The 23679-nt window shown below is 38.0% G+C and overlaps 1 protein-coding gene across 5 annotated transcripts in view; it reads right to left on the bottom strand.

Annotated features, from left to right (window-relative positions):
- The window catches only part of LOC137291485 (transcription factor AP-2-beta-like), a 59731-nt gene that overhangs the window by 20825 nt on the left and 15227 nt on the right, over positions 1-23679 (bottom strand). Inside the window, exons 1-2 of one of the 5 annotated variants that reach the window (XM_067822839.1) lie at positions 3100-3491; positions 2079-2549 (exon numbers count right to left, since the gene is read on the bottom strand). In XM_067822839.1, the coding sequence (XP_067678940.1) occupies positions 2079-2549; positions 3100-3240 (612 nt within the window). In that variant the 5' untranslated portion in view covers positions 3241-3491. Of the gene's footprint in view, positions 1-2078; positions 2550-3096; positions 3492-23679 lie in introns of those variants that run through there. The other 4 variants (XM_067822843.1, XM_067822842.1, XM_067822840.1 and 1 more) reach the window with 4 other exon arrangements.

The raw sequence follows: 23679 nt of genomic DNA, 5'->3' as shown, positions 1-23679 counted from the left end.
ACTGCTGGTTTTAGCAGAGGAATTACTGTAAATTAGGTCCCATAATATTACAATATTTGCTAAATAGAATAATTGTCACACAACATCATGTTAAGTCGGAGACAAGAAGTCATTCCGCGAGAGATAAAAACTGTAGGGCGGAGGCAGGCTTAGAAATGAGACGAATTTAACATTAGATTATCTTCACATGTCATTCGCAGTAATTCAAAACAGGAAACAAGCGTACGGCGGAGTTCTGAGCAATCTTTCTTGACCTCCCCTCCCCACCAACTACCCCCGCATGCTCTCCGTGTCTCCCCCGGGGAAGCCCAGCCCTCTCCTGGTAGAAATAAATCCTCCCCTTCTACCCCAAGTCTACTCTGATGAAGCAAGGCTTTGACAGCAGAGCATCTGGGGATCTTTGCTAATTGCTCGGAGTCTTGCATTTCATTTACGTTATTTGTTTAGTCGTTGAAGCGTCGTTTTACACACGTCTTAGTTTGATAAAACCTGGTGTTCCTACCCAAATGATTAATTTTTTCGCTCATTTATTTTTAATGTGTTTGCTTATTTCGATATTCTCTTGACCAACCAATGCAGTGTATTCATATAATATTAACATATGTAATGGTGCATTCTTTGACAATGATCACATATTTGACAATATATATATTCGGCTTCATTGAATAACCCCTGAAATTGTTATAATACAGAATGTTTGATTGTTACTGGAATAGGGAACGTTCTCAGATTTCAGAACAAACTCAAACATAAAATTTTCTTTTGACAAAGTACTATTTCTTCACATAGCCAGGTCTTGCTATGGGAAAGCTGATCATATAATTTTGAACATATTTTCCTGAATCTCGCGATATGAGATATTATATTTCAGAGATGCTTTACCCAGTAAATTACCCTCCTTTTATAAAAAGCACCAAACGCAAAAGGGGTTCTTGTCAGATTTTCAAGATGACAAGGAAGAATGCATGACAGCTTACTGGTTACAATGGGGATCGCAGATTTTCGCGGCTTCCTCAATTTGCTGGGTGGAAACGTGAATGGTTTTCGTAATCACTAAAATCTATTTCTTCCCCTCTTTAAGAAAAACGAGTACTCGTCTCGAAGGCTCTAAAAGCGAGGACACGCATGGACGATTATAGCGAGACCATGGTTGATCATGAGAAAGTTTAGTAAAACTCAGGAATGCGTGACATCAAAATGTGCCTGTGTTTTCTCAGTTAGAGATGGTACGAACGAATGTAAACACAAGCTACGTTGGTTTACAAGTGCTCAATCTGGCTTTGGATGGGTTTGACCGTTTGACATGTTTGGCTAAGAAACAATGCGGTACACTCTATATTAAGATTGCTCCATATTCCGTAGATGTCTTCTTAGGAAATCGAAAGGAAAACATTTTACTTATCGCTATGAAAACATGGACTATATTTACTCGAACCACCGTAACTGAGTTATAAGTGTTTAACTTAGCGGAGCATTTGTTATTTATTACAATCGAGTCTTCACGTTATTTCTAAAACAGATTAGATGTTTTCGGGATGCTGAATTGGATTTTAAGATTTGATATAAAATAAATGCTTTTTATACTGTTAAATTTTCCTTTCCACGCATGCAAATTTAATCAATTTTGTGGAATTTGGACATTTTGTAAAGCACACACTAAGTAGGCGCCCCTGTTTACTTTACTGTACATCTTTAGACAAATTGGTTGAAGGATATTAAATCTGCAATAACACCAACAGTGTAAATATTGCCCGAACATGAATAAAGAATTCAATATGTTATCACACCCATATTTTAAAAATAAATTTAAAAAAAAGAAACGGAAAACAACAAATTATGGAATATTTACAAACTCATAAAAACGCTTATATAGAGAGACCTATTCCACATATGACAACTCGAATGAATTCACTAAAGAAACAATATATATATTAACACCAAATACAACGGAAACGTGATGTTAAATATTAAATTGCAAAAAAATCTATATCTAGATAAGAATAGGAAAAAATAAAAATAAAAAAATAACGGGAAAAATTAAGCAATTTGTTTAAAATTTTAAAAGCTGAAATTCTTACCGGGGTGCTGTCTTCGAGAGCTGGCAATCCTGTGTGTATATTTAACATGCTAGGGTCCTGGTCTAACGTTAGCCCGTGGTGACCATGCATAAGGACATCGGGTCTTCGGACAGTGCCATAGTCGGCCCGTCTTGTGTCGTATGTTGGAAGTCCTGGATGCATGGTATGGAGACTGTCGTCGCGATGCCGTAACACATTGCGCTCACTGTGAATTTGGTTGTAGGGGTGTTGTGGAGTTTGATGGAAGGAGTTGAGATGAGCATGGGCATAGGGATCAACATTGGCATGATGGTGAAAGTCCACTGGCTGCTGGGGTGGGAGGTTGTAGGGTGGGGGGAAATAGGGGGGTTGGAAATCTGTCGTGGGGGTATGGGAGAGACGTGGTGCCGTTGATGAAAACGAACCCGATCCTCCGATCGAACTGACCAACTGTCCAAGACCCCCTTGACCCGATAAGTCGGGGCGGCGATCCTGAAATATAATAGGGAAAAATAAATAAACAATGTGTACATGTTTCGAAAATAATAACACGAGCATGTAAAATCACAACCCACTGACCTCAGTCCGATCACGCTCGTGTCGAAGCGTGGTCTAAAATTGGAATAAAATTCATGATAATCCAATATTTGTGTAAAAAACATTCTCGTCTGAGAGCAATATGGCTGCGTGCTGTATGTGAAAGCGCAGACGACAAAATGGGAGGCAGGTTTGGTTTGATGGTGGCGAGCTCAAGACAAAGTATGCCTGTGAGGCATCCAGAAAACTGAAGGCCCAGCGAAGTCACTCACAACATCCGACAATACATACAGTATAATAACCTACGTACAATTCCAGCGTCTGTCAAGCGGTCACCTATACGTCTCGTTCGCTACACCTGCCCCAAGCAATATTTTCCCATTCAAGCAAATTCTGAATGATGTGTATTCAGATAACGGCTATACTAGCATTTCCATACTGCGGTTACAAATATGACGAAAATAGCACTGACAATGAAATGATCAAAGAGTAATTTGCTAACCACCTCATGCTCCAAAAGACCGAAAGCTGAAGGCATCTCGCTTCGTTTGTCAACGTAAGTTGGTGATAGACGTTCAAAAGCGCTGTGTTTCGAATCCGACAGGGATATACTGGTATCGTTTCCTAGAGTACTAAGATGGGACATCACTTAGAGTCCCGAGTCGAGCTCATTTGTCCAGTTTCCTAGTTGGTAGAATAAAGGGTAAATCCACACAACGACAAAATGGCTTTCAGAAATCACTCCGGGTAGGCAGTCTTGACACTAGCAGACGACACTTTGGAAACGAATCCACGTTGCACTTGGGTAGTAAAGAGACTATTTTGGGCCTCAACAAGCCTAGAGGCAGTTCAGTAATAACAAACTACTGCCTGTAGCTCGGGATATTTGGGGCTTGGCCTTTTGTACAGTCCAGAAAGTGACGAATGACAGCAAGAGTTAGTGAACACCTAAATACCCATAGCAGATGTGTCGTGCGATCTGATTGGCTAGACGTGACGAGCTTAACTCGCGGTTCGTGTTTTATCCCTTTAGCTCTGCCCCTTTCAACGGGGGTCCTTTGTAATCCCATCACACGAAAACGGGGGCGATTAGCGCAGACCCTCAATTAGTTGAATAGAACCTATTGAAAACGTTATTTGCCTAAGAGCTTATGCTTTGTCAGCCTATGAGAGAGTAAGGTATTTTACAACCCTTGGCTGAGCGTATGTCTAAGTCAATATGAATGACAGCAGTCGAGGTTATACCTGCAAAGTACTTAAAATAACTAAAATAAGCGACTTTTCACACGTTTGAAAAATACTCTAGACAATTATCAAACAATGACAGTAAAACGTAGTGTGTTTTAGAGACACGATCGCTCCCAGTGCTGGTCGTCCTTTTGTTTCGTAATTTAATTTCGGGTAAACAAAAAATACTGCCTGTCCAAATAAATAATATTTACAAAGTGACAGTTTTGTTGTATGGAATTTGGCATTTGAAACACCGAGTCTGGAAGAAGGTTTACCTTGATTACCAATCCTTTGTCATAAACATCACTGAAATACATTTAGAAGTTTGAATGTTGTCAGTTACAAACAAAAAATACTTAACTAGTTATATTAATTTATGATTTCTGTATTTTTTTTATTTTAACCACCTATGTCAATCTAATACAGACTTATTGATTAATAAATATAGTTAATTTGTTCGTTAATGTACGATAATTGTTTCTGCAAATGTGTTGTAAGGTGAGGGGTTGAAACACACATAGTATTATAAAGATGTTTTGTTTCAGGTAATCCTTTTGAATTATGTGAATAAAATAATTTCTAAATAAGGCCTTATCATCAGGTAATACACCTCAATACTACTGTGTAAATGTGTGATGAAATATTTGTTTGTTATTGGAGAAAACCAAGAACAATAGAGCCATCTGCACCTCGTTCACTGACAAATTCACAAAATATTACAAACATCTAGGCTTAAAATTATGAGTAATATTTCAAGGTGACATTTCACTTTGTTTTAATACCCTTTTTAAATATCCACGTCCTGTTTATTTCATAAAGGCAGATATCGAGTCAAGGATAGGCAGGCTGATTTCATATCTTCACCATTTATGTATGGACAAGAAATATGTACCTGTGACCCTATACATCCAGATCACACCTTGTTTGACTCATTTAGGCATCGTTTTTCCGGAGCTGCCACGGTTTGATTCACATAGCGTAATGATAAATATCCCAGCGAGGCGTGATGCGACAGACTGTACGTAAAGCCTCGCTGCCTGCTGTAAGTAGTCTTTAGGAAACTGACAACGCACAACACTTTCTATATGCCCTATAGCAGAATGTTACTTATCGCAAACTAAGACGCCCCTCAAGGCACTACGTGAACCTATACATGACAACTTAACGGGATCTTATTAATTGTATTTCAGAGTTACAATAACACAGAAAAATAATCAATATTGAATATTTACATGGTATTTTAACTGTGGGCATGACCCGTGCGGTGATGTCTAATGAAATCGACAAATGTAGATTTCATGTAATTGACATCATTTACAATTCACGCATCAGTATATGCGTAAATAAGTGTACATTGCACTGTTTTTATTTAAAACTGGGATGTGTTTATAGATCCCAGAGTATAGTTTGGTTTATCTTTTTGAGTTCGTCATTTCTTGACGGGCAGTCATGTCTCGGGTTTGACTTATGCATCTTATGATATCAACATCACTTGACTGCTCGTCACTCATACATTTCAAGAAACTATGTAAGTCATACATATTCTGATGTGCTTGTATCTGAGGTTGTAGTGTTAGATTGACAGGCCATACATCTGCATAAAGACATAGATCACGAATCATCAGTCACACATACACAGCCCAACCATTAATACAACGACGGACAGACTGCAGAAATACACGGGAGACCTGGATTAATATTGAGACGTGTTTGTTGAGCCATCTGTGCTATGTACATCATCTTAATTTAAGATTTTGTATGTCAAAATTTATCTTAAACGGAAGCACCTACAGTTTCGCCTTTCCCTACACCTTAACCCCTCTAGTTCCTTCCACTTTTCCATCCAATCTTGAGAATGTACACGTCATAGGTTCAGTAAAGATAATGACCATATCAGTTTGACGAAAATGCGCAACACATTCGTGCATACCAAACATCCCAAATATCATCTGTCCGATTTCACATCCCTTCATTACGAAACTGGGTCAGTCGCTTGTTTCATCGAACGCTATTTGTAACTTGCACATATTTACGAGCAGTTGAGAGACATAAGTGGTGTTCAAGAACTTAAAAGAAGTGGAGATTTGGATGAGCGGGGCTTAAGCGAACTGCACTTGGTTCGCTGTTCAAGCTGATAGTTTTATATTTTCCGTACCCTGTTCCCTGTGAATACCATACAAAAAAAATATCGTTGTCATGTGCGACCGGAAGTTGCTCCAAGGTCAAGTTGGTACCACCACGTGTTGATGTTTACATAGTTATCCATCAGAATACATAATGTTTACATTGTCATGTACATAAATACGTGCTTCAGATGGGTGAAAACCAACGTGCATTGTACAATATCTTTACAAATTTCTATCGATTTTCTGTATTTATTCAAAGCTTTGATGGCGAGACTGACAGAGAAGGTGTGCCAGGCCAGAGCTAGTTACAGATGTCATATTGATTGAAATATGTGTTGAAAAAGAATTTCAGATGACCCAAACTGAAAACCGCTTAACGTAGCTTGGTTTGACATAATTATTGACAGCTACCAATCTATTAGCATCCATTTAAATTTACAATATGGAAGTCGTCAAACGGTGTGTTTTTTCGTTTAAAGATTGTGGTTTGGCTTCAAACGGGTAACGTTTAAAAACCCTATAACTATCTCTTATCTAACGTTACATTTTCGTTTGTTTGAATTTGCTCAAAATGACAATTCTTCCAAAATAAAGAAGTAGGTTTGAATGTGTAAGAAAGTAGCTTCTTATTTTCAAACAGCGACTAATTTGACGTTTAAGAACATCAAACGATTTGTCGCCAAATTAAACAAATGTTATGCGTAGATTTAAACAGTATTTAAAAGATACAACGCTGTCGATGCACCACCTATAATATGTCCCCCGTGATTTCCTCAAAGACTGCAAGGTCTATTAAGGAGGAGACACACCATGTATCCACGTAGGGGTGGTGTCCCCACTGTGCTTCGTGTATAATCTTACACCCTCTCCACCCCTGCGCCGTGCTTCCCGAGCCTCTGTAAATAATTCATAGCTGGAGGGCCACCTTGACCATTTGCAAGATGATCCGAGAAGACGGTAGATATAAGGAATAATTCCCATCGCCGTCACGGTGTGTGGACGCGACATGTTCAGTGCGTGTACATTGTACTTGGTCAGGAGAGGCTATGTAAATATGTGTATATTGTGTAATGTTAAGCGTACATCACTTGTCATGGTGTTGCGTCGACGTGGTGTGAATAGATCACAGTGCTAATGTCCCGTGGTAATCAGATACATTAACGTTATCGGAGTGTCCATACGGTATCTGTCTATTTGATATGTACATGAAATCAACATGGGAGAGACGTTAATACTTCCTTTACGTAATAAGTGTATTTTGTGATACAGACACGCCATAGATCGATATTACACTCAGTGTTATAAATACAGTTAGCCAACGTGTAATAGAAACACTGGTGCAGCATTCCTTCAGCTGATTGGTGAACAGGACAGCAGAAGAACGAATTACAACAAGGAAATGTACACGAAACTGACACGTATGAAATAAACATAGATATGCTTGAGATTCCTGTGTTTGGCACGGCTATGAAATATACATCACTGTGAGAAATGCATGGGCGTATAATAATGTCACCGTGTATACGACTGAGAATGTGAAGAATAAAGTAAATTTATAAGACGAAATGTACAACTGTGTCATGTCCGCGTTGCACACGAAAGGATATTACTTATAGCAATGCATGACTTAGGATTATTATTGGAGTTTTTATGTAAATTTCCATTCGTAGATCTTCACAAGTCGTAGATCTTCACAAGTCGTAGATCTTCACAAGGAAGTGAAAACGTCATGTATTCAGACACATATGCTTTTCAAATAAACAAGTTAATACATCGCGTAGTTTATTACGATGGTAGTTCTAGCTTACACCTTGCGTTCTTAATTATTTGATAATCTAATTAATGTGATGTATATTTTAGACTATTCCTAAACTTTTATTCTTAATGCCTCATCCTGTGTTGTGTTGAAATGCAAATTAATATGATTGGCCTATATGAAACCCAAACACATTAATAACACATAATATGTATTCCGCCTGCTAATATGCAACTGTCGTATATATTAGTTATCTTACATCAGACAGTTTGAAACTCATTTTTGATCTTAATAATTCAAATTAAAACTGATGAGGTTATCATGATTAGATTTCATTTTAATATCTGTTCAATATTTATTCAATATCATAATAATACACAGATACAGCAGCTTAAATTTGATCCACACTTTCACAGAAACCAAATTAAACAAAATAAACATTTCACTGAAAGAACTCCATTTTACATTAGTTAGTATTCTGAATGGCTGCATTCGATATAGCCAGTGCTCTGTCAATCTCTTGCTTTTTATTGTCCATAATTGACGTTAAAGAGGTCTAATGTCCACGTATTGACCAAATGTGTAAATAAGAGGAGGAGGAGAGAGCAATAAAACTGACATCCGCGGCCAGCATACCAATCAAGCGACCAATAAACCGTTCTTACTCAGTTGTGACCCGAAATAACCCCCCATTGTTGACTAAAAGCCTGTATAATGTTTGGTTAGCAGTAGTACTAAAAGTACTTGATACTGGTTGATTTTAAATTGGACAATTTACCTCTTCTTTTATAGTGAAACAGACACATACAACATTTTTCTGTAATTGAAGGAAATAAGTGTAGCATGAAATAAGTCACTTGGAACGGATGTGTGAATGTTTTAAATGTAACATCTGATGTAAATTCTAAATAAAAATGTCTGCGAATGCGTAATAGAAACGGTTTCTAAATTCGGATTTAAAAAAAAATTCATCCGGACCAACTGCAATAAATCGCTAGACTATTTATCAAACTTAATCAATGTCATCTGTCAGTGGAAGCCGTGTTTATGTAGTATTTGCTTTGGGAGGTCCCGTCACGAGTATTTTGAGTTTCTTCTAGCTCGCCATCATTCTTCAGCCGGAGACATGTCGTCCCCGACGTTGCTCCGAGTTCCCTTAAGGTCCCCCAAAGTAATCCGATAGTCTCCCGAGCGCCGAACGTGTTTTCCTACCGTTAACTAGAAAGATGACGTGCTTTGTTACGAAATCTCGTTGATAATTCTCAATGGTCGTGGCCAGTGCCAACTGTCCCCACTCGTTGTTTGTCCAGCCAAATGACCGTGTCTTCTGGTCAGACACTGGACGTAAGGGTCCTACTCAGACTGACCAACAAGCATGAAAATTAGGCGACACGTCCATTGTCCAATAAAATGACCATCGCTGTATTTTGTCCTTTATTTGATTAAAGCAATTGGGAAGGTATGTTGGGTCGTCTTCTTCAAAAACAGAGCATTGTTTTTGGATGCAACCACGCGTGAGTGATATACCCACCCTGCAGGGACAATAATTGCATGAGATCTGGACCTATTAAACTTTCTTTCAGAATCGCTCATGGAGAGAAACCGGATGGTCTAGGAGGACATTACAGGTACTCGGGTGTTAATATACCCGGCTCAGGGTTGTATTATAGAACACTCCCGTCACAAGTTGTCAGTTCTAACAACAGTAATGCTTGACAGGTTTCAGGTCTGGAATTCATCGCACAAATGATTCCATTTTCGCTTGACCCTGTCAAAAGTCCTATCCTAAATTCCCTACACTTCCATTGCGCCAAGGAAATGTTAATTCCCCTACGTGGCGCCACCATCTTGATCCGGAATATCAACATTTAGATTCGATTGTTTCCGGTAGTTGCTTCTGACCTCCACAACGCCGATTCCATGTAAAAAGTGGGAAATATTTTCTTAAAGGCTTAGCCAGGGCGACCGTTTCGTTCCATTCTTGTTTACCTATTAATTAACGTTACTTGAATCGACTCGGGGACAGGCCGTTGAGGTTCTGTGGAAAGTAAATTGGAAAGTATCGTCTCAATGGGGAACGAGCACCTGATCAAGTTATGCAATCGCGTTAATCCGATCCCCCATACCCACAGGGTTATTGATGAGGGTGTAAACAGAAAGCGTGGTGTCGGATGCGTTTTATTATAACGCCTTCTGCAAGGTTTAAATCTTTGTTGATTAAAAACACCTCCCGTCCATCTTTAGTATAGAATCATGCTGGATTATTTTCATTATGCTTTTAGTCCTTGTTCTGACGCTTCCATTTCCTGAATGACCACTGTGTCGCCGGGACTATTGTAAGGTTATCACTGCACAGGACTCTTTAGTGTTAGCTAATGTGTTTCTTCTCCTTGGAAACAACGCTAATTTAAAAGAAGGTAAAGTTGAAATTTTCTCAATTTCACAAAACCCACTTCGCTTCTATATGTCACATAAAAGGCATAAAATTGCTTTCCTCTTCTCTTCAAACTCAATTTATATTCGTCCCCGGGCACTAGCACAAGGTGTACGAGGACCCTCAGAGTAAATACTTGCTGCTACCCCTAGAGGAGTCGATCTCCACTCTCATTGGAAAGGCAGGGGAGAGAAGGGGTAAACTCATCCTGGGGTACCTCCTCTCGTCTATATTAACATGTCTCGTGTTCTCAATGACATCAACACCATCCAAGGAATCTACAGTGGCTTGAAGCCATAATCAGAAGGGTTTTGCGGTGTCAAGAGGAACAAGTATGAGGGCTGTTTGGGAGGGGTAAGGATTAACAGCTGTGATGGGTATAGTATTAGGGGGAGGGTTCAGCCTGTCCCCCTAGGATCACCTACTTCATCCAGGCGGACAGAGAAGGGGGTAAACTGTCCCCCAAGGGCGACCCCCCTTTCAAGCGAGAGATGGACTATTACTTTTGTTGATTTACAAATAAGCTAGGCTGGCTGGTGAAGTGGCCGTTTTGCAATCAAACTGCTGCTCCTAATTATGATGTTGACACGAGCTGCACACAATTCAACACCGTGGCCTATATTTGCCGTACAAGCGCCCTCAGCCACTGATAATAATGCATTTCAACTCGCAGTAGATGAGCAGTTAATTGACTCAAGCAGGGAACAGAACCGTATCAGAACAAACACTGATATGTCAGACGTGGACTAAACGCCTGTCCACTGCATGATAAACAAGCTTTGCTGTACAAATATGCACTAAGGCTTGGTGTTTGTTGTAATGTTTACGCTAGACCACACTATTGATGGCTAATTGTTTTGGTATGAGCGTGCCAGGTTATGTAACATAGATAGTAGAAGCCCATTCGTTGAAAAATAGACAAGCTTTAGTCAAACAAATTATTCGTTGAAAAGTCTTCAAACCCTAAATTAGTATTAAAACCATTTTTAAAAAATCAGTTTATATACATAATTTGCTACATAAAATTTGATCCCAACAAAAAAAACTACTCATAATATTTTTAAGCTTAAACGTCTTGTCATTTTAAAAACATATTTGTTTTTCCGTTTTATATAACTGTGAATGCACACTCACAAATGATACAGATGATTTCTCAGTAAATAATATTTTGATTACCTGTAAGGCGGATTATCTTGCTTTGCTTACTGTTTATATTACATATGTCATATTTATTCGATAAACATGAATAAATATCTAACGATAATATATTATCCAAACTGCATTATTTGTTAGAGTTTACAGTGCGAATGGTCGCTATTCCAAAGTGTACTTCGTAGCTGTATTGTACTAAGTAATTATAACATTATATTATTAACCGATGTAAGTATACTTATATATTGTAACAAAACTGTATTCATCGTCCATTCAACACGGCAACATTCACGTGTGATACTTTGCCTAAACATCGCACACAGCCGACAAAAAACATTGAAATACGAACATGTTATTTCTAGAACTGAAACGTATTTTCATTCATTCGATCCTCGATATAGCAATGGTTATGTTTGATAATGACATTGAACCAGTATCGAGAGATCCGATCAGTAGCAAATGTATTCGTATTCCTAGAAACTCCCGATTGACAAAAAATATCGATTGTAAACAAAGCACTGAAAGGGACATAAACTCGCCATACGAGAAGCTCACAACGCACTGAAAGCTCAAGCGATATCGACAAGACTTGTCGGCAGATCAAAGGGAAGCAACGCCCGTGAATCTCGTGTTGAAAGGTATCCCACCGCACGTGACAAATTATAATCGATAACTCATGATCTTTCTCTCAGCGTTCCTCAATGCGACAGCTAGAGATCCCGAGTGCAGTCAAATATGACGGACTATTTGTTTCAATATTCATACGCCCAGCGTCAATCGAATCGTGTTATGCGTTTCAAATGGCAAAGCAATTGAATACTGATATGAGCTGTTGAGAGTGTGAGTGATTCTTTAAAAAATGGTGTTATTGTTTGAACTGGACAGATGCAGGAGTATAGGTATGCTATATATAAGCGTATTTTATTTGCATATTCCCGTTGAAGTATTTACAATAAACAGTCATAACGATTCGCTGCGAATTTTTGTTTTTGTGCTATATATTTAAATATGAATACGGGGATGAGAAAATATTTTCATAAAAAATCGTCTCATAGCAGAATAACGTACGTTTTGTGAAGCTATAAAAATCAAATGATGTTAGGTTTTAACTTGTTATTTGATGTATTGTGCATGGGAAGTTTGATTGTACATTACAATAAAAATATTTTTATCTTCCGAATTTCAACACATAATATTCATGTTATTCTATTATACTGCGCGAGATTTTGATCTACCATTCCAGAAAGGCAGGATGTAGTCAGATAAAATGTATTTAGCACATACACATCACGTTTTTGTTTAAAGTCGCCATGAACAGTGTTTTCATGTCTTTCATTCAAACTCACTTTACACGTTGATAACACATTGACAAATATTTACAACGGTTCATATCGTTTTGAAATTGAATTTGAATAATAAGTCAACATTTTACACAGAAATATTTTCCATAATAACACACTGACGTGCTATAAACTACACAGTGTATTGAGTGGATCACAAAGTCACTTTATCCGGCGTCAGAAATGACTCGATTTAACCCAGGGTCACGTGAATGTCAATCAAAATGATTGATGGCTGTCGCTCCTCCTATCAATAACACATGAGACTGATGTACACATGCTTTTCACAGACTGGAGTCAAGTCGTAAACACGAACAAAACAAAATGAGGACACGTCGGAAAGGACGAGGAAAGTGTTGATTTCGTTTGTATAAATTCTGGTAAATAGAGATTAAAAGGAGGACATAATTTAACAGAAACGAAAAAACACTTTCCGTCACGTTTCTGTGAAATGACATACCGTTGATATATTTGGGAGTGGGCGAACAAATATACCACCAGGAAGTCCGCTGTAATCTTGTAGGTTTTGACAGAAATATTGCCAGATAAATATTGACAGATAGTGACAATCGTTTACACACAAACAGGAACACTTTCACAAGTCAGGTGCAATGGTATAAGATGTCCTTTAAACTCCAAATATATTTTTGTTTTATTCTACAGATCTTTTCGGATCTCTAACAAGATCTATATCTTCTGACAAACCGTTTTGCTGAATATGTATCTCAGTGTAAAACAGAAGCATTGAAAACAATCAATTTGTTCCTAATTAACACACGTTATCTAGATAATGCAATACTACAATGCGCCCCCAACTCTAATGCACTTCTTCCGCAATATTTGTGTAGCTTTCTGATCCCAAAACAAAATCAGCCGTCATGACTCATGGAAAAACATCAAACTTTAAAGAATACTTGTCACTATAAAATTTCAAAGAAAAGTCTCTGCTCTGAAAATTGAGCCAGGAACATTAAAAGTTTCGTATAATGACGTCATTACCGAAGATCCATCATGGCCGTTCTATGTCCTTTGATCTTTGCGTCTGTAACGTTTTGTGGAAAAAAATATGCCACAGTGTAAGGCCTCTTTGATTGCAACTTTGATTCCTTTCCACATCTGTGTCTTCCCCCTCCTCTCCCGGTATTTGAGTTTAACGCGCCCGAGTTGAAATCTATGATATATCGGCCAAATGTACATTGAGCAGGGACAATATGTTTGCTTTAGCGAACCCCCAATGAGAACATCTTAAATCGATCGAGGGTCCGTGTTTTTTCTGTGGTAAAATATACCATCCATGCAACATGATTTATATGTTTTTGTCGTATGTTTGATGGGTGTAATGTGTAAATGACAAAAGAAATGAATGATGGAGCGTAATAGATCAGACTTCAGGCGAATGTGTCATGACCCGTGTGGGTATACCAGCTCAATGAACCTCTCTTTCCCTTCGTGTTACTAGGTGTAAAACAACAACAAAATATGTCGATATTTTATTAGCAACTTAAGGTTCGCTCCAGTGGAAGGGTAAAATAAAATTTGATATTAATTCAACGACTGAAATATTTAAGGAATTTGGAGGGACTTGAGTTGAAAGTATCAAATGTTTCATTTTAGCCATACAAACAAAGACCTTTAAATGACAAAATAAATATACATTAATTTAATCTGTTATTTTAACGAACCATCGCCCTGTCGTGTTGACATGATGAATAAATATACTAATGCATAATTTACCGTTGGGCGAAATATAATGGTTTCAATTAAATTATAAATGGAATAATATAAGAACATAAATTTATACGGTTTCATAAACATTTAATTAATCATAATAATGACTTTAATGGCATTAACGATAGCACGGTATTATCTGAAAAAATCAGGAATGTTGTAAGAATGTAGTGAAACAATAATGCTTTAGTACAAAGCTCATCGCATTTGTCAGCCAATATATACACAATACTAAATACGGCTATATTTCCTTACACGATCAAAACACAAGTGCACGAAAGGAGATAAACAATAACAAAGAATACATAAATGATCAAAATAATCTTTTTAAACATGAACAATAAATTATGTCAACAATAATTTGCATTGTTAGGAATAAAGGTTCTCGATATGAATGAATTACACCGCATCCCCTTATCGTGCCTTCGTTCAGCAAGCCAAACCTGCCCAAGGCTCCGTGCGAGCTTTGTGGGTGGAGTCACCATGCCCCGCCTCTCATTACATATTCATGAACCGGATCTCACGCGCTCCCACAATACCAAGGGAGACAACTCTTGTTTAAACAGCGTCTCTCCAATGGGCATATAGGATTTAGCTTGGAGCGAAACGGTTTGTTTGAAGATCGAACCGTGACTTGAGATTGGTTTTTGTTTGCAATTGGAAATTGAAACAGTGAAATGAGAAAAAGATTCAGGCGGAGTACTGACCGAAATTGTATGTTTGAAATGAATAAATATGATCGGCATTAATTCACAGGAAACAATTGATTTAGTCGTTTAGGAAGACACGTCGTCTCTGGTCGCCAAGTCAATTCTTTCCTGCACAAATTTCTGACGGCAATAAAAAGTGAAGCGCTCACTGAATTATCAATCCGATGCGAATATTTAGGTGACTTGTTAATTATTTTAAGGGCATGATCCTATCGTGTATTGATCTTGTGCATTTTATTTTCAAGATAAACTAGCGTTATTCATCAGCATCTCAGCATTGAGAAAACAACAATACGAAGGATGATGATGAGGACAGGCATATTTCTATCTCAGCATAAAATAAATGCATATAACAAATTTGAAGAAATATAACTCGAGAAAGGAAAAAATCCCCAAACAAACAACAACAACAACAAAAACCCCAAAACAAACAAAAAAACCCAACCAACCAAAACAACCAACCAACCAAACAAACAAAAAAAAAACCAGGGATGAAATACAGACAGTTAATTACTTGAATTGCATTTACATTCAATTTAACTTTTATGCTTTTTAAATCAAAGCTATTTCGTAAGTGTTGATTCTATTAGAGTATGAAGTTGTGTATAAATTGTGAGATGTAAAAGCAAGCTGGCGCCTTGAACAGCATTGTTCTAAGTCGAACTTAATATAACTTGAGATTTAAAGACGTAGAGCTTCATTACATGGATAGTCACATATATATTTCAGTGAAAGAACACAAACGCTCTACTCCTAAAAGAGAAAGCAACATTATTGGCAAGAAGCACATCAAATTATAATTCTTATGTTGGACACGAATTCATACTCGAATAAGCATCTCAGAAACATTTCAATATAAATATTTCAATATCCACAATATAAAAATGGTAAAATCCAGAGATCGGAATAACTAAAGAGTGTCATTATTAAACGTATACTTTACTTGGACATGTCCAAATTATTTGTGAGGACATGTATCAAACAAACGCCAACTCTCTTCAGTATGTGTCCAAAACATACATGGGTTGTTAAGTTATGGAAATGTCACTTCACCATGTAATATTTATTGTTTGATGCTTACAGACACTCAATTCTTCCTTAATACATATCTGCTACACTATAGTCAAAGATTAACGACCGGAAAAATATATCACCAATGTATACTATTTATTGAAAAGAACCCCCGTTCAATTCTAAAACGAATCCCATTTGAAAAACAATAGAAAACCCGATTTCATATTTGTTCTCTTGAAAATTCCACATGAAATACTTTTTCTAAACAAACAAAATATGTGTTAAGGTACATTGTTTGTAGCACTGTTGTTAGCTAGTTTTTGTAAATGTTATATCAATATTTGTGTCTTTTTTTCGAGGTAGGGAAGCCTATGATATGCTGGCGAGAAAACGAGGCATGATAGATCAGCATGCCCGGGATATGCCGGGGATATGCCCGAGGCCTTCCCTCTTTGTGACAGATTGTGTGTAATTAAACCCCAGACCAATCAGCGCACCATTGACGATGAGCGACCATCCAACAGCCAGTTTGCCTTGCTTGAGTTGCCGAAAAAACTGCCGGGAATCGTTATCCAATTATCTTGGAGAACAAACTTCATGTGAGGGTTCCAAGATTTCTTTTGAAGACTTTCTTTGTGGAACCGTCCCGCCTGCTCTTGGAATCTGGAAGTGGGGCGAGGACTCAATACACAGGACAATTCCACGACGGAGAGGATGCCACATAACTCTCCAAGAGTAAAATTAGATAATGCCCAAATTGAATGAACTACTTTGGTCAATGTAAACACGTCCGTCGCATCTTTAACCATCACGGCGGCACCAGACTGCCCTCGACATTCAAATCAGTGGACATTTCATGAAATCGATGATGATGAATTATACGATTCTTATTTGATTGATTGCTATGAACATGGGTAGGGCAGGGTTCCGTATTTTTTATCTCAATTTAAAACGATTATTGTGATATTAAGAGACACGCTAATCTCCATGGACTAAACCCTACCAGACCCCCGTTTGATCTTGCAGGTTAGATGACAGTAGGGTATCACTCACATGCGAATTGTTCGTTAGATGTAAACTTACTAATGCAATACAGATAGGAAATCTATATGGGGTACTCTTACATGTCAACATTGATTACGCCATACAGGCATATTGATGCATTATGCTTTTAAGTAATTATTATGATCGCTGAGGGAAATATTTATACCAGAGTGCCATTATTGGTAAATGTTCGCTTCACCTATATGATTCCTGGCGCGCAATAACGTTCAATCGCTTCAGAAGCCCCGCCAAACATTCCGTGAAATTACGCCTCACAACGTTCGCGCCATCGTTTCTTGTCGCGTTAGGCCGGTGTTACACGAGTGCTGAATCTTTGTGATAGTTCATAATTCAAGTGTAAATAATACACGTTCTCATGTGAACAGTTCTATTTCCTCTGAGCCAGTGGGAGGAAGGAAGCCGAAGAATGAGATAAACACACGGGAATTGACAGTGGGTGGTTTTTGCTTTAGAAATCAAGGTCATACATAAATTCCTGCCTTGCAGGCCCATATACAGTTTTACGTGTGACATTTGTCGAAATTGGGAATTTGACGAATATATGAATGCATACGTACAGACAGACACCTGCACAATATTCCTATATAACACTATCGTAAACGCTGTGAAAATTACCATATGATACAGATTTAAATTTCATAGTGCATATGCTGCAGAAAATATGATACAAACGATAAAAATACATTAACACGCAATACAGATCGAAATCAACAACAACTGCAACAGGCTTCACTAAAATACTAACTCCAGCGCAGCGTTTTCATATCAAATAAAATATTTTGCACCAGGAAGTTATCGTTTCGTTTTTAATACATAAATAGCATATTTTACATTATTTATTCATGTCTTGCTAGAGTAAATCACCAGGCAGTGGGAAACAGATGTTATATACCAAATAACAAATATCTCAAACCCAGCAGTTACCGTAGATACCCCTCTCTCAGACCCTGCTCAAAGAAACTGGTTGACTGTATGTGTTTAATATCTCTCGATGCTTGTGTCGTTTTCCCCGATGATATTTAAAAGCAGATTCTTCACAGGGGACTGTACCTTGTGTTCATGTCATTTCCGCCTGTGGTTCAAAGCCTGTGAATTCACACCTAAAAGTGTGATTGATATCTGCTAGGCATTCACCTATTCCACAATCAAATTCGCAATGAGAACAATGCCATGGTGCATTAAAATTTCCTTACACGAATCAAACCAACAAACAAAAACGATTTATTCTGCTTATGTTCAGCCGAGTGTATCGTTTTAAGCGGCTTTTAACTGCCAATGTCGTTGCATTTATTGACGCCAGCTTTTGCGCGACATATTTGTTTATTTAAAATCAATATTACAGAAGTAATGTGAGTTAGTGTAGCATTCGAGAGAAGATATATTGGTTTGTCGAACATATGCCATACCCGGGGGCTGAGTGAACATTATATGATCATAAAGGTATACAGCCAGATTGCATTTTAAACGAATTAAATGAATAAATATAATGCACTGATTTGGAATATGAATTCAGAAGTTAAGAAAATTGTCTTATTTATGAGAATAATTTTGTCTTTCGTATCATGCAATAAAGAGCAAAAGGTACAACTATTAATTATATCTGAACACATTAATTTGTTTGTGTATCTACTGGCGGATTAATCATCACAAACCTCGGGTTTCGTTATTGTCGAATAATATTTCTCCCGTTAATATCTCTGTATTCTGCTGGGAAGAGTTTTTAGACTGTATGTTGAAATGTAATAAATATGATATTTAATGTTGATCCTATTAAGCGAGATCCTATTAATGCAATTCAACAAGTAAAATGCATAATATAATTTCTGAATATACTTTATTGATATGTTTCAGATAGGTTGAAAGTTTGGAAATATTTCTCGAAATTTCATGTAAACAGTTGTTGAAGTCATACAAATATGAAACTATGAGAAAATTAATACAATGTACAATTTCTCGTTCACTCATGGAAATACTCCGTGGTCAGATTCAGTCATTAGTTGATAACTAAGCGCATGAACGATATGATTGTCCAAATATTAACTCCCCATGTCCTTTATGCGAGGTTGTCTGTCTTGGGGGCAGAAGTGATTCCTGCTATGAGTTTTCCAAAGACGATTCTCACAATCTCTTGGGGGTAGCCTTTATCACTATAAGACAGATTATCCGCCATATTTTAATGAGGGGAAGAGACACTGCCAAAATTAACAAAATATAAAATGCGGATCGGACTCCAACAACGAAATCAGACCGCATAATCATCCCCAGTTCAACCACAATGGTATTCCGTATTAAACACCCGCAAGTTTCGTGTGCCGAACAGTCGCCGATTGATAGGAACGAAAAGAAACGATGGGCATCCCTCTGAGGGCTAAAGCATATTGGCTGACCCATGAGTGTTAAAAATGACACCTAGGACCAAATTAACAAAGTCACACGACGCTCGTGAAATTCGTCCCGAGGGAGTTAGGTTTTGACGTACAAAGTTGACAGGTTAGCACTTTCTTTTTCTCCGATGCTAATCCCCTAATGACTTCTGTCCTATGGTCTGTTTTTTCCTGACAGGAATCATATAGCCTGAATCCAATATTAAATTAACTTCATATAGCAAGGCAGATCTCATTAACGCCAGTTCGTTCTCATTATTTTTAGCCATAGATATTATAACTGCGTCTTTCTTTTTCATAGAATTATTTAAATGATATCTAGACTTTCTGATTCGTGACCTGTGTATTGAACCGTGAGAGACATTAGAATAGCAAACAAATCAAACTACTTCAGGAACACTCAAGAGCATTAAAGAAACGCTCGACCTTGAAGCTTGCATCCAACACATAGAAGGATAAATACTATTGCTTGCGGGGATACCGTACTATTTGAGGGAACAGGCAACGCTAGACCTGTAGATATACTGCGCTCAAAACCGCATTAATGCTTCAGTTGATACGGTAATACACTCACGCATAACTTGGGATCGGTAGAAATGGACCTGACTGAACTGTTGTGGTTTTCTGATGTACAGGAAACAGCATATGTCTAAAATGATATATAAAACATCATTTGAGGTACAATTTGTTGTATCATGCGATGAACACGATACTGAAACCTCTTACATTCTCAAATTATTCTTAAAATTATAAATGAAATGAAATAAATGAAAAAAGCCCCTAAAACACAAGCTGACCCATCCTTATTGTCTTACGTGTTCTTCTTGGCTTTCATATATGAATCGTGGTATAGACACTTCACTTCCGTTTGCCAGTTTTCAGTCGATTTACCTGTTCATGCCGTGTTAAGGCATTTCCTCATTTTACTTTGGCCTGCAGATTTTGTGTCCTTATTGCAGTTTCTGGTAGCACCGACACACTTTACAAATAGGTGTCAAATACCATGACGAGAAGGAATGTATGTAAAAAAACGTTGCAGCAATATGTAAGTCGTACGACTGCCAACACTACGAACTGAACAAGTGGCAACTATATCTTCTACGGTGGGTATTTGGAAAGTGTCACCAAGTATATGAAAATATATAGAGCACATTCGACATCTATCACTAAGCTCCATAGTGCTGGAATACCGATTTACGACCCTTCGGTTTCGAGCTTACATGAACGTCAGTGTCTTTCGGTAAGGTGTTACACATGATATTGAAGTTGCACAACGAAGAATTCTTAATGGCGTATAATGTGACGACTTGGATGGATGACATTCCCTTCAGACACTAAACCGATGCCTAGTATCACACCCTGGTCATCGAGCACATTAACCACTGAGCTACCATACCATCCCTATCCACAGTAGGGTCGTCCAGATGCCTGAAGACCAATTCAAATAGCGAAAGGAGAAATTCGTGTTATGAAATGGTTGTGATAATGCTCCAAACATCTACCACCCTCGCACGTTCAGACGAATCGCGGTGTTTCGCCTTCATGAGAAGGTATATTTACTATACATAGACAATGCTCATCCCACATATCCTGAAGATGTAGTGGTTGGCAACAACATCTCATCATTAGAAACATACATTCAGATTCGAATCCTCCGCTTAAAGCAATCAGAAGAAAAAAAACGTTTTTGAAATTCACAAAACATGTCCACGATCAGTACACGTATTTATTTTCAGCGTGATAATAATAATAATAATAATAATAATAATAATAATAATAATAATAATAATAGCAATAATATGACCAAGGCATGCTATCTGATACCCGCCATCCGACTTCTGCTCTCATAACCTCCAGAAACTCTTGTATGGCGACACCACTCTCATCCCAGAAATCTCCACTTTTATTTCCTGTCAATTTATCGAATTTTCTTCACTTTGAAATCCTAATTCCGACTGAAATAAACACCCTAGCTTCTTTCATCAGAAAGGAAGTGCTTAACAGAGTCGGTGACGACAACTAATGACACCGCATAAGCCTGTGCAAGATGTGCCTAGCTGTGATAGGTGCAATCTGCTGGCGGAGATTACGACTGTCCAGAACCAGAAGAGATGACAATTACCGGCCTTTACTGAGGGGCGGGCTGCCACCTTCGTTGCTTCTACTTCTAGATCTGTTAAGCACCTAGTTCTCATGTAATTACCCCTGTGACACTTCTATTAGCGGACAACGTTGCCAGAGACGTCGGTAATGAGGACAGTTTTGTGTAATTGTTTCCCGTCGTTTATTGTTTTCTGCCATATCAATATCTCTGCTAATCACAACAGCGTCCGTTTGGTTTTCTCCATCACCGGTCTGTAAATGAACCTAGATTAACAATGGGCTATTTCCACAAGGGAAACATGGCCATCGCTTATTGTGGTCCCCTTTCCTTCTGTATGCCTGGTAAGCGTGGACCTTGGAATATTTACGACATGCCATAGATGATACTGTACTGTTTGTATTGTCCACATGCCACGTTATGCATGCTGTTAGCATGTGTTTAAACAATTAATACGTCATTGTATGCATTACGTACATGTACGGGTCTTGGGGTCCACGGATGACCACCCGCGTTATTAGACATCGACGTTATAGTACCTATTACATAATGTGGAACAAAGGCCAAGTAAAATCATCTTTTTCAAGGACATAACAAAACCAATATTTCGTGTATTGTGCCCAGTCAAAACTACTATATCGTATCTTTGAATGTGGAGATAAACAAACTTTGAAAATGAAAACATAGATATATGTACGGGAGACTTGCAATACAAAATCACTAGACATGATAATTTAATTGTTTGTTCCTGTTATGCTACCTGTTATTCAACTGAGCCGGAAATTGCGATCAGCTGTGCACAGATGTTTTGGTCCAATGTACCGGTGATTCAGGTAAAAACGATCCGATAATACATCAAAGAATTTCTAATCCATTATCAGAATATTTAGGAATATATTTAGGAATATATTAGGAAAAAAGTACAGTCATCCCTTGCAGTAACGCGCTTCGCGACACGGCGGATTCATTTAAAATTGAACTGCGATCACACCCCTTTACGAAATCGAACATACCTCATCAACAAATCCACTGTTGCACTCTAACAAATAAAGTAAACTAGTGAAATTCAGTGCCGATGGCAACTGGAAGCGTTTATCGTACATATCCATTGTGTTTCAGATGCTTAAAACATGAAGGGTTTTCTCAATAATAATCATACCAACATCGCAGTAGTAACCTATGAAAGACTGGACATGCCAACAGTCGAGTTACGACGAGTACTTACAATGCCGGCTGTGTTGCAACACACCGCGCTATGGCGCGATTAAACACAGTCATCCGAGAACGTATGGTGTCAGAAAACACATTTTATTTAATTAAATTCAGTCCCATTTTCATTCATTAAAACTGTTGATTGAAACAACGGAGACACCATGAGAGAATGGCATTACCTCATTCCATACGCGTACGGCTTCCGCTTACCACATTCGTGAGGGTCCGTTTTTCGCGCCTACCCCGATAGCACCAAATTCACAATGTTTTTAGCAACTACGAACAGATTATAACGTCGAAACCCATGAATTCCGAGGCGCGCGTTATTGACTCATTGAAGTCATTTTTAACAATTAAATGGCCAACATTTTGTTTTTTACAATCAAAGTTGCAAGTACCGCCGGAAGTCAGAGGTGGCTTGTCAAACTGTCTGCTACGTAAAATGCATCCAGACAGGTAACGGCCTGTGTTCATTGTTATGCTAAATATGTTTACAGAAAACATGCATTATATAATAACTCTATAGCAATATATAATATATCTGTTACATTAACTGCTAAATATATAAAATAGTCTGATAATGGATTAGAAATTCTTTGATGTGTTATCGGATCGTTTTTACCTGAATCACCGGTACATTGGACCAAAACATCTGTGCACAGCTGATCGCAATTTCCGGCTTTGGTGAATAACATGTAGCATAACAGGAACAAACAATTAAATTATCATGTCTAGTGATTTTTGATTGCAAGTTTCCAACATATGTCATATTTGGGATTTCACTTTCTTAGTACTGCAAGTTTCCAGTACATATATCGATGTTTTCATTTTCA

Source organism: Haliotis asinina, chromosome 7 (assembly GCF_037392515.1).
Source record: "Haliotis asinina isolate JCU_RB_2024 chromosome 7, JCU_Hal_asi_v2, whole genome shotgun sequence".
NCBI classification, from domain to species: Eukaryota; Metazoa; Mollusca; class Gastropoda; order Lepetellida; family Haliotidae; genus Haliotis; species Haliotis asinina.
Note: the sequence above shows the minus strand (reverse complement) of the source record. Positions and strands in the feature narration are given on the sequence as shown.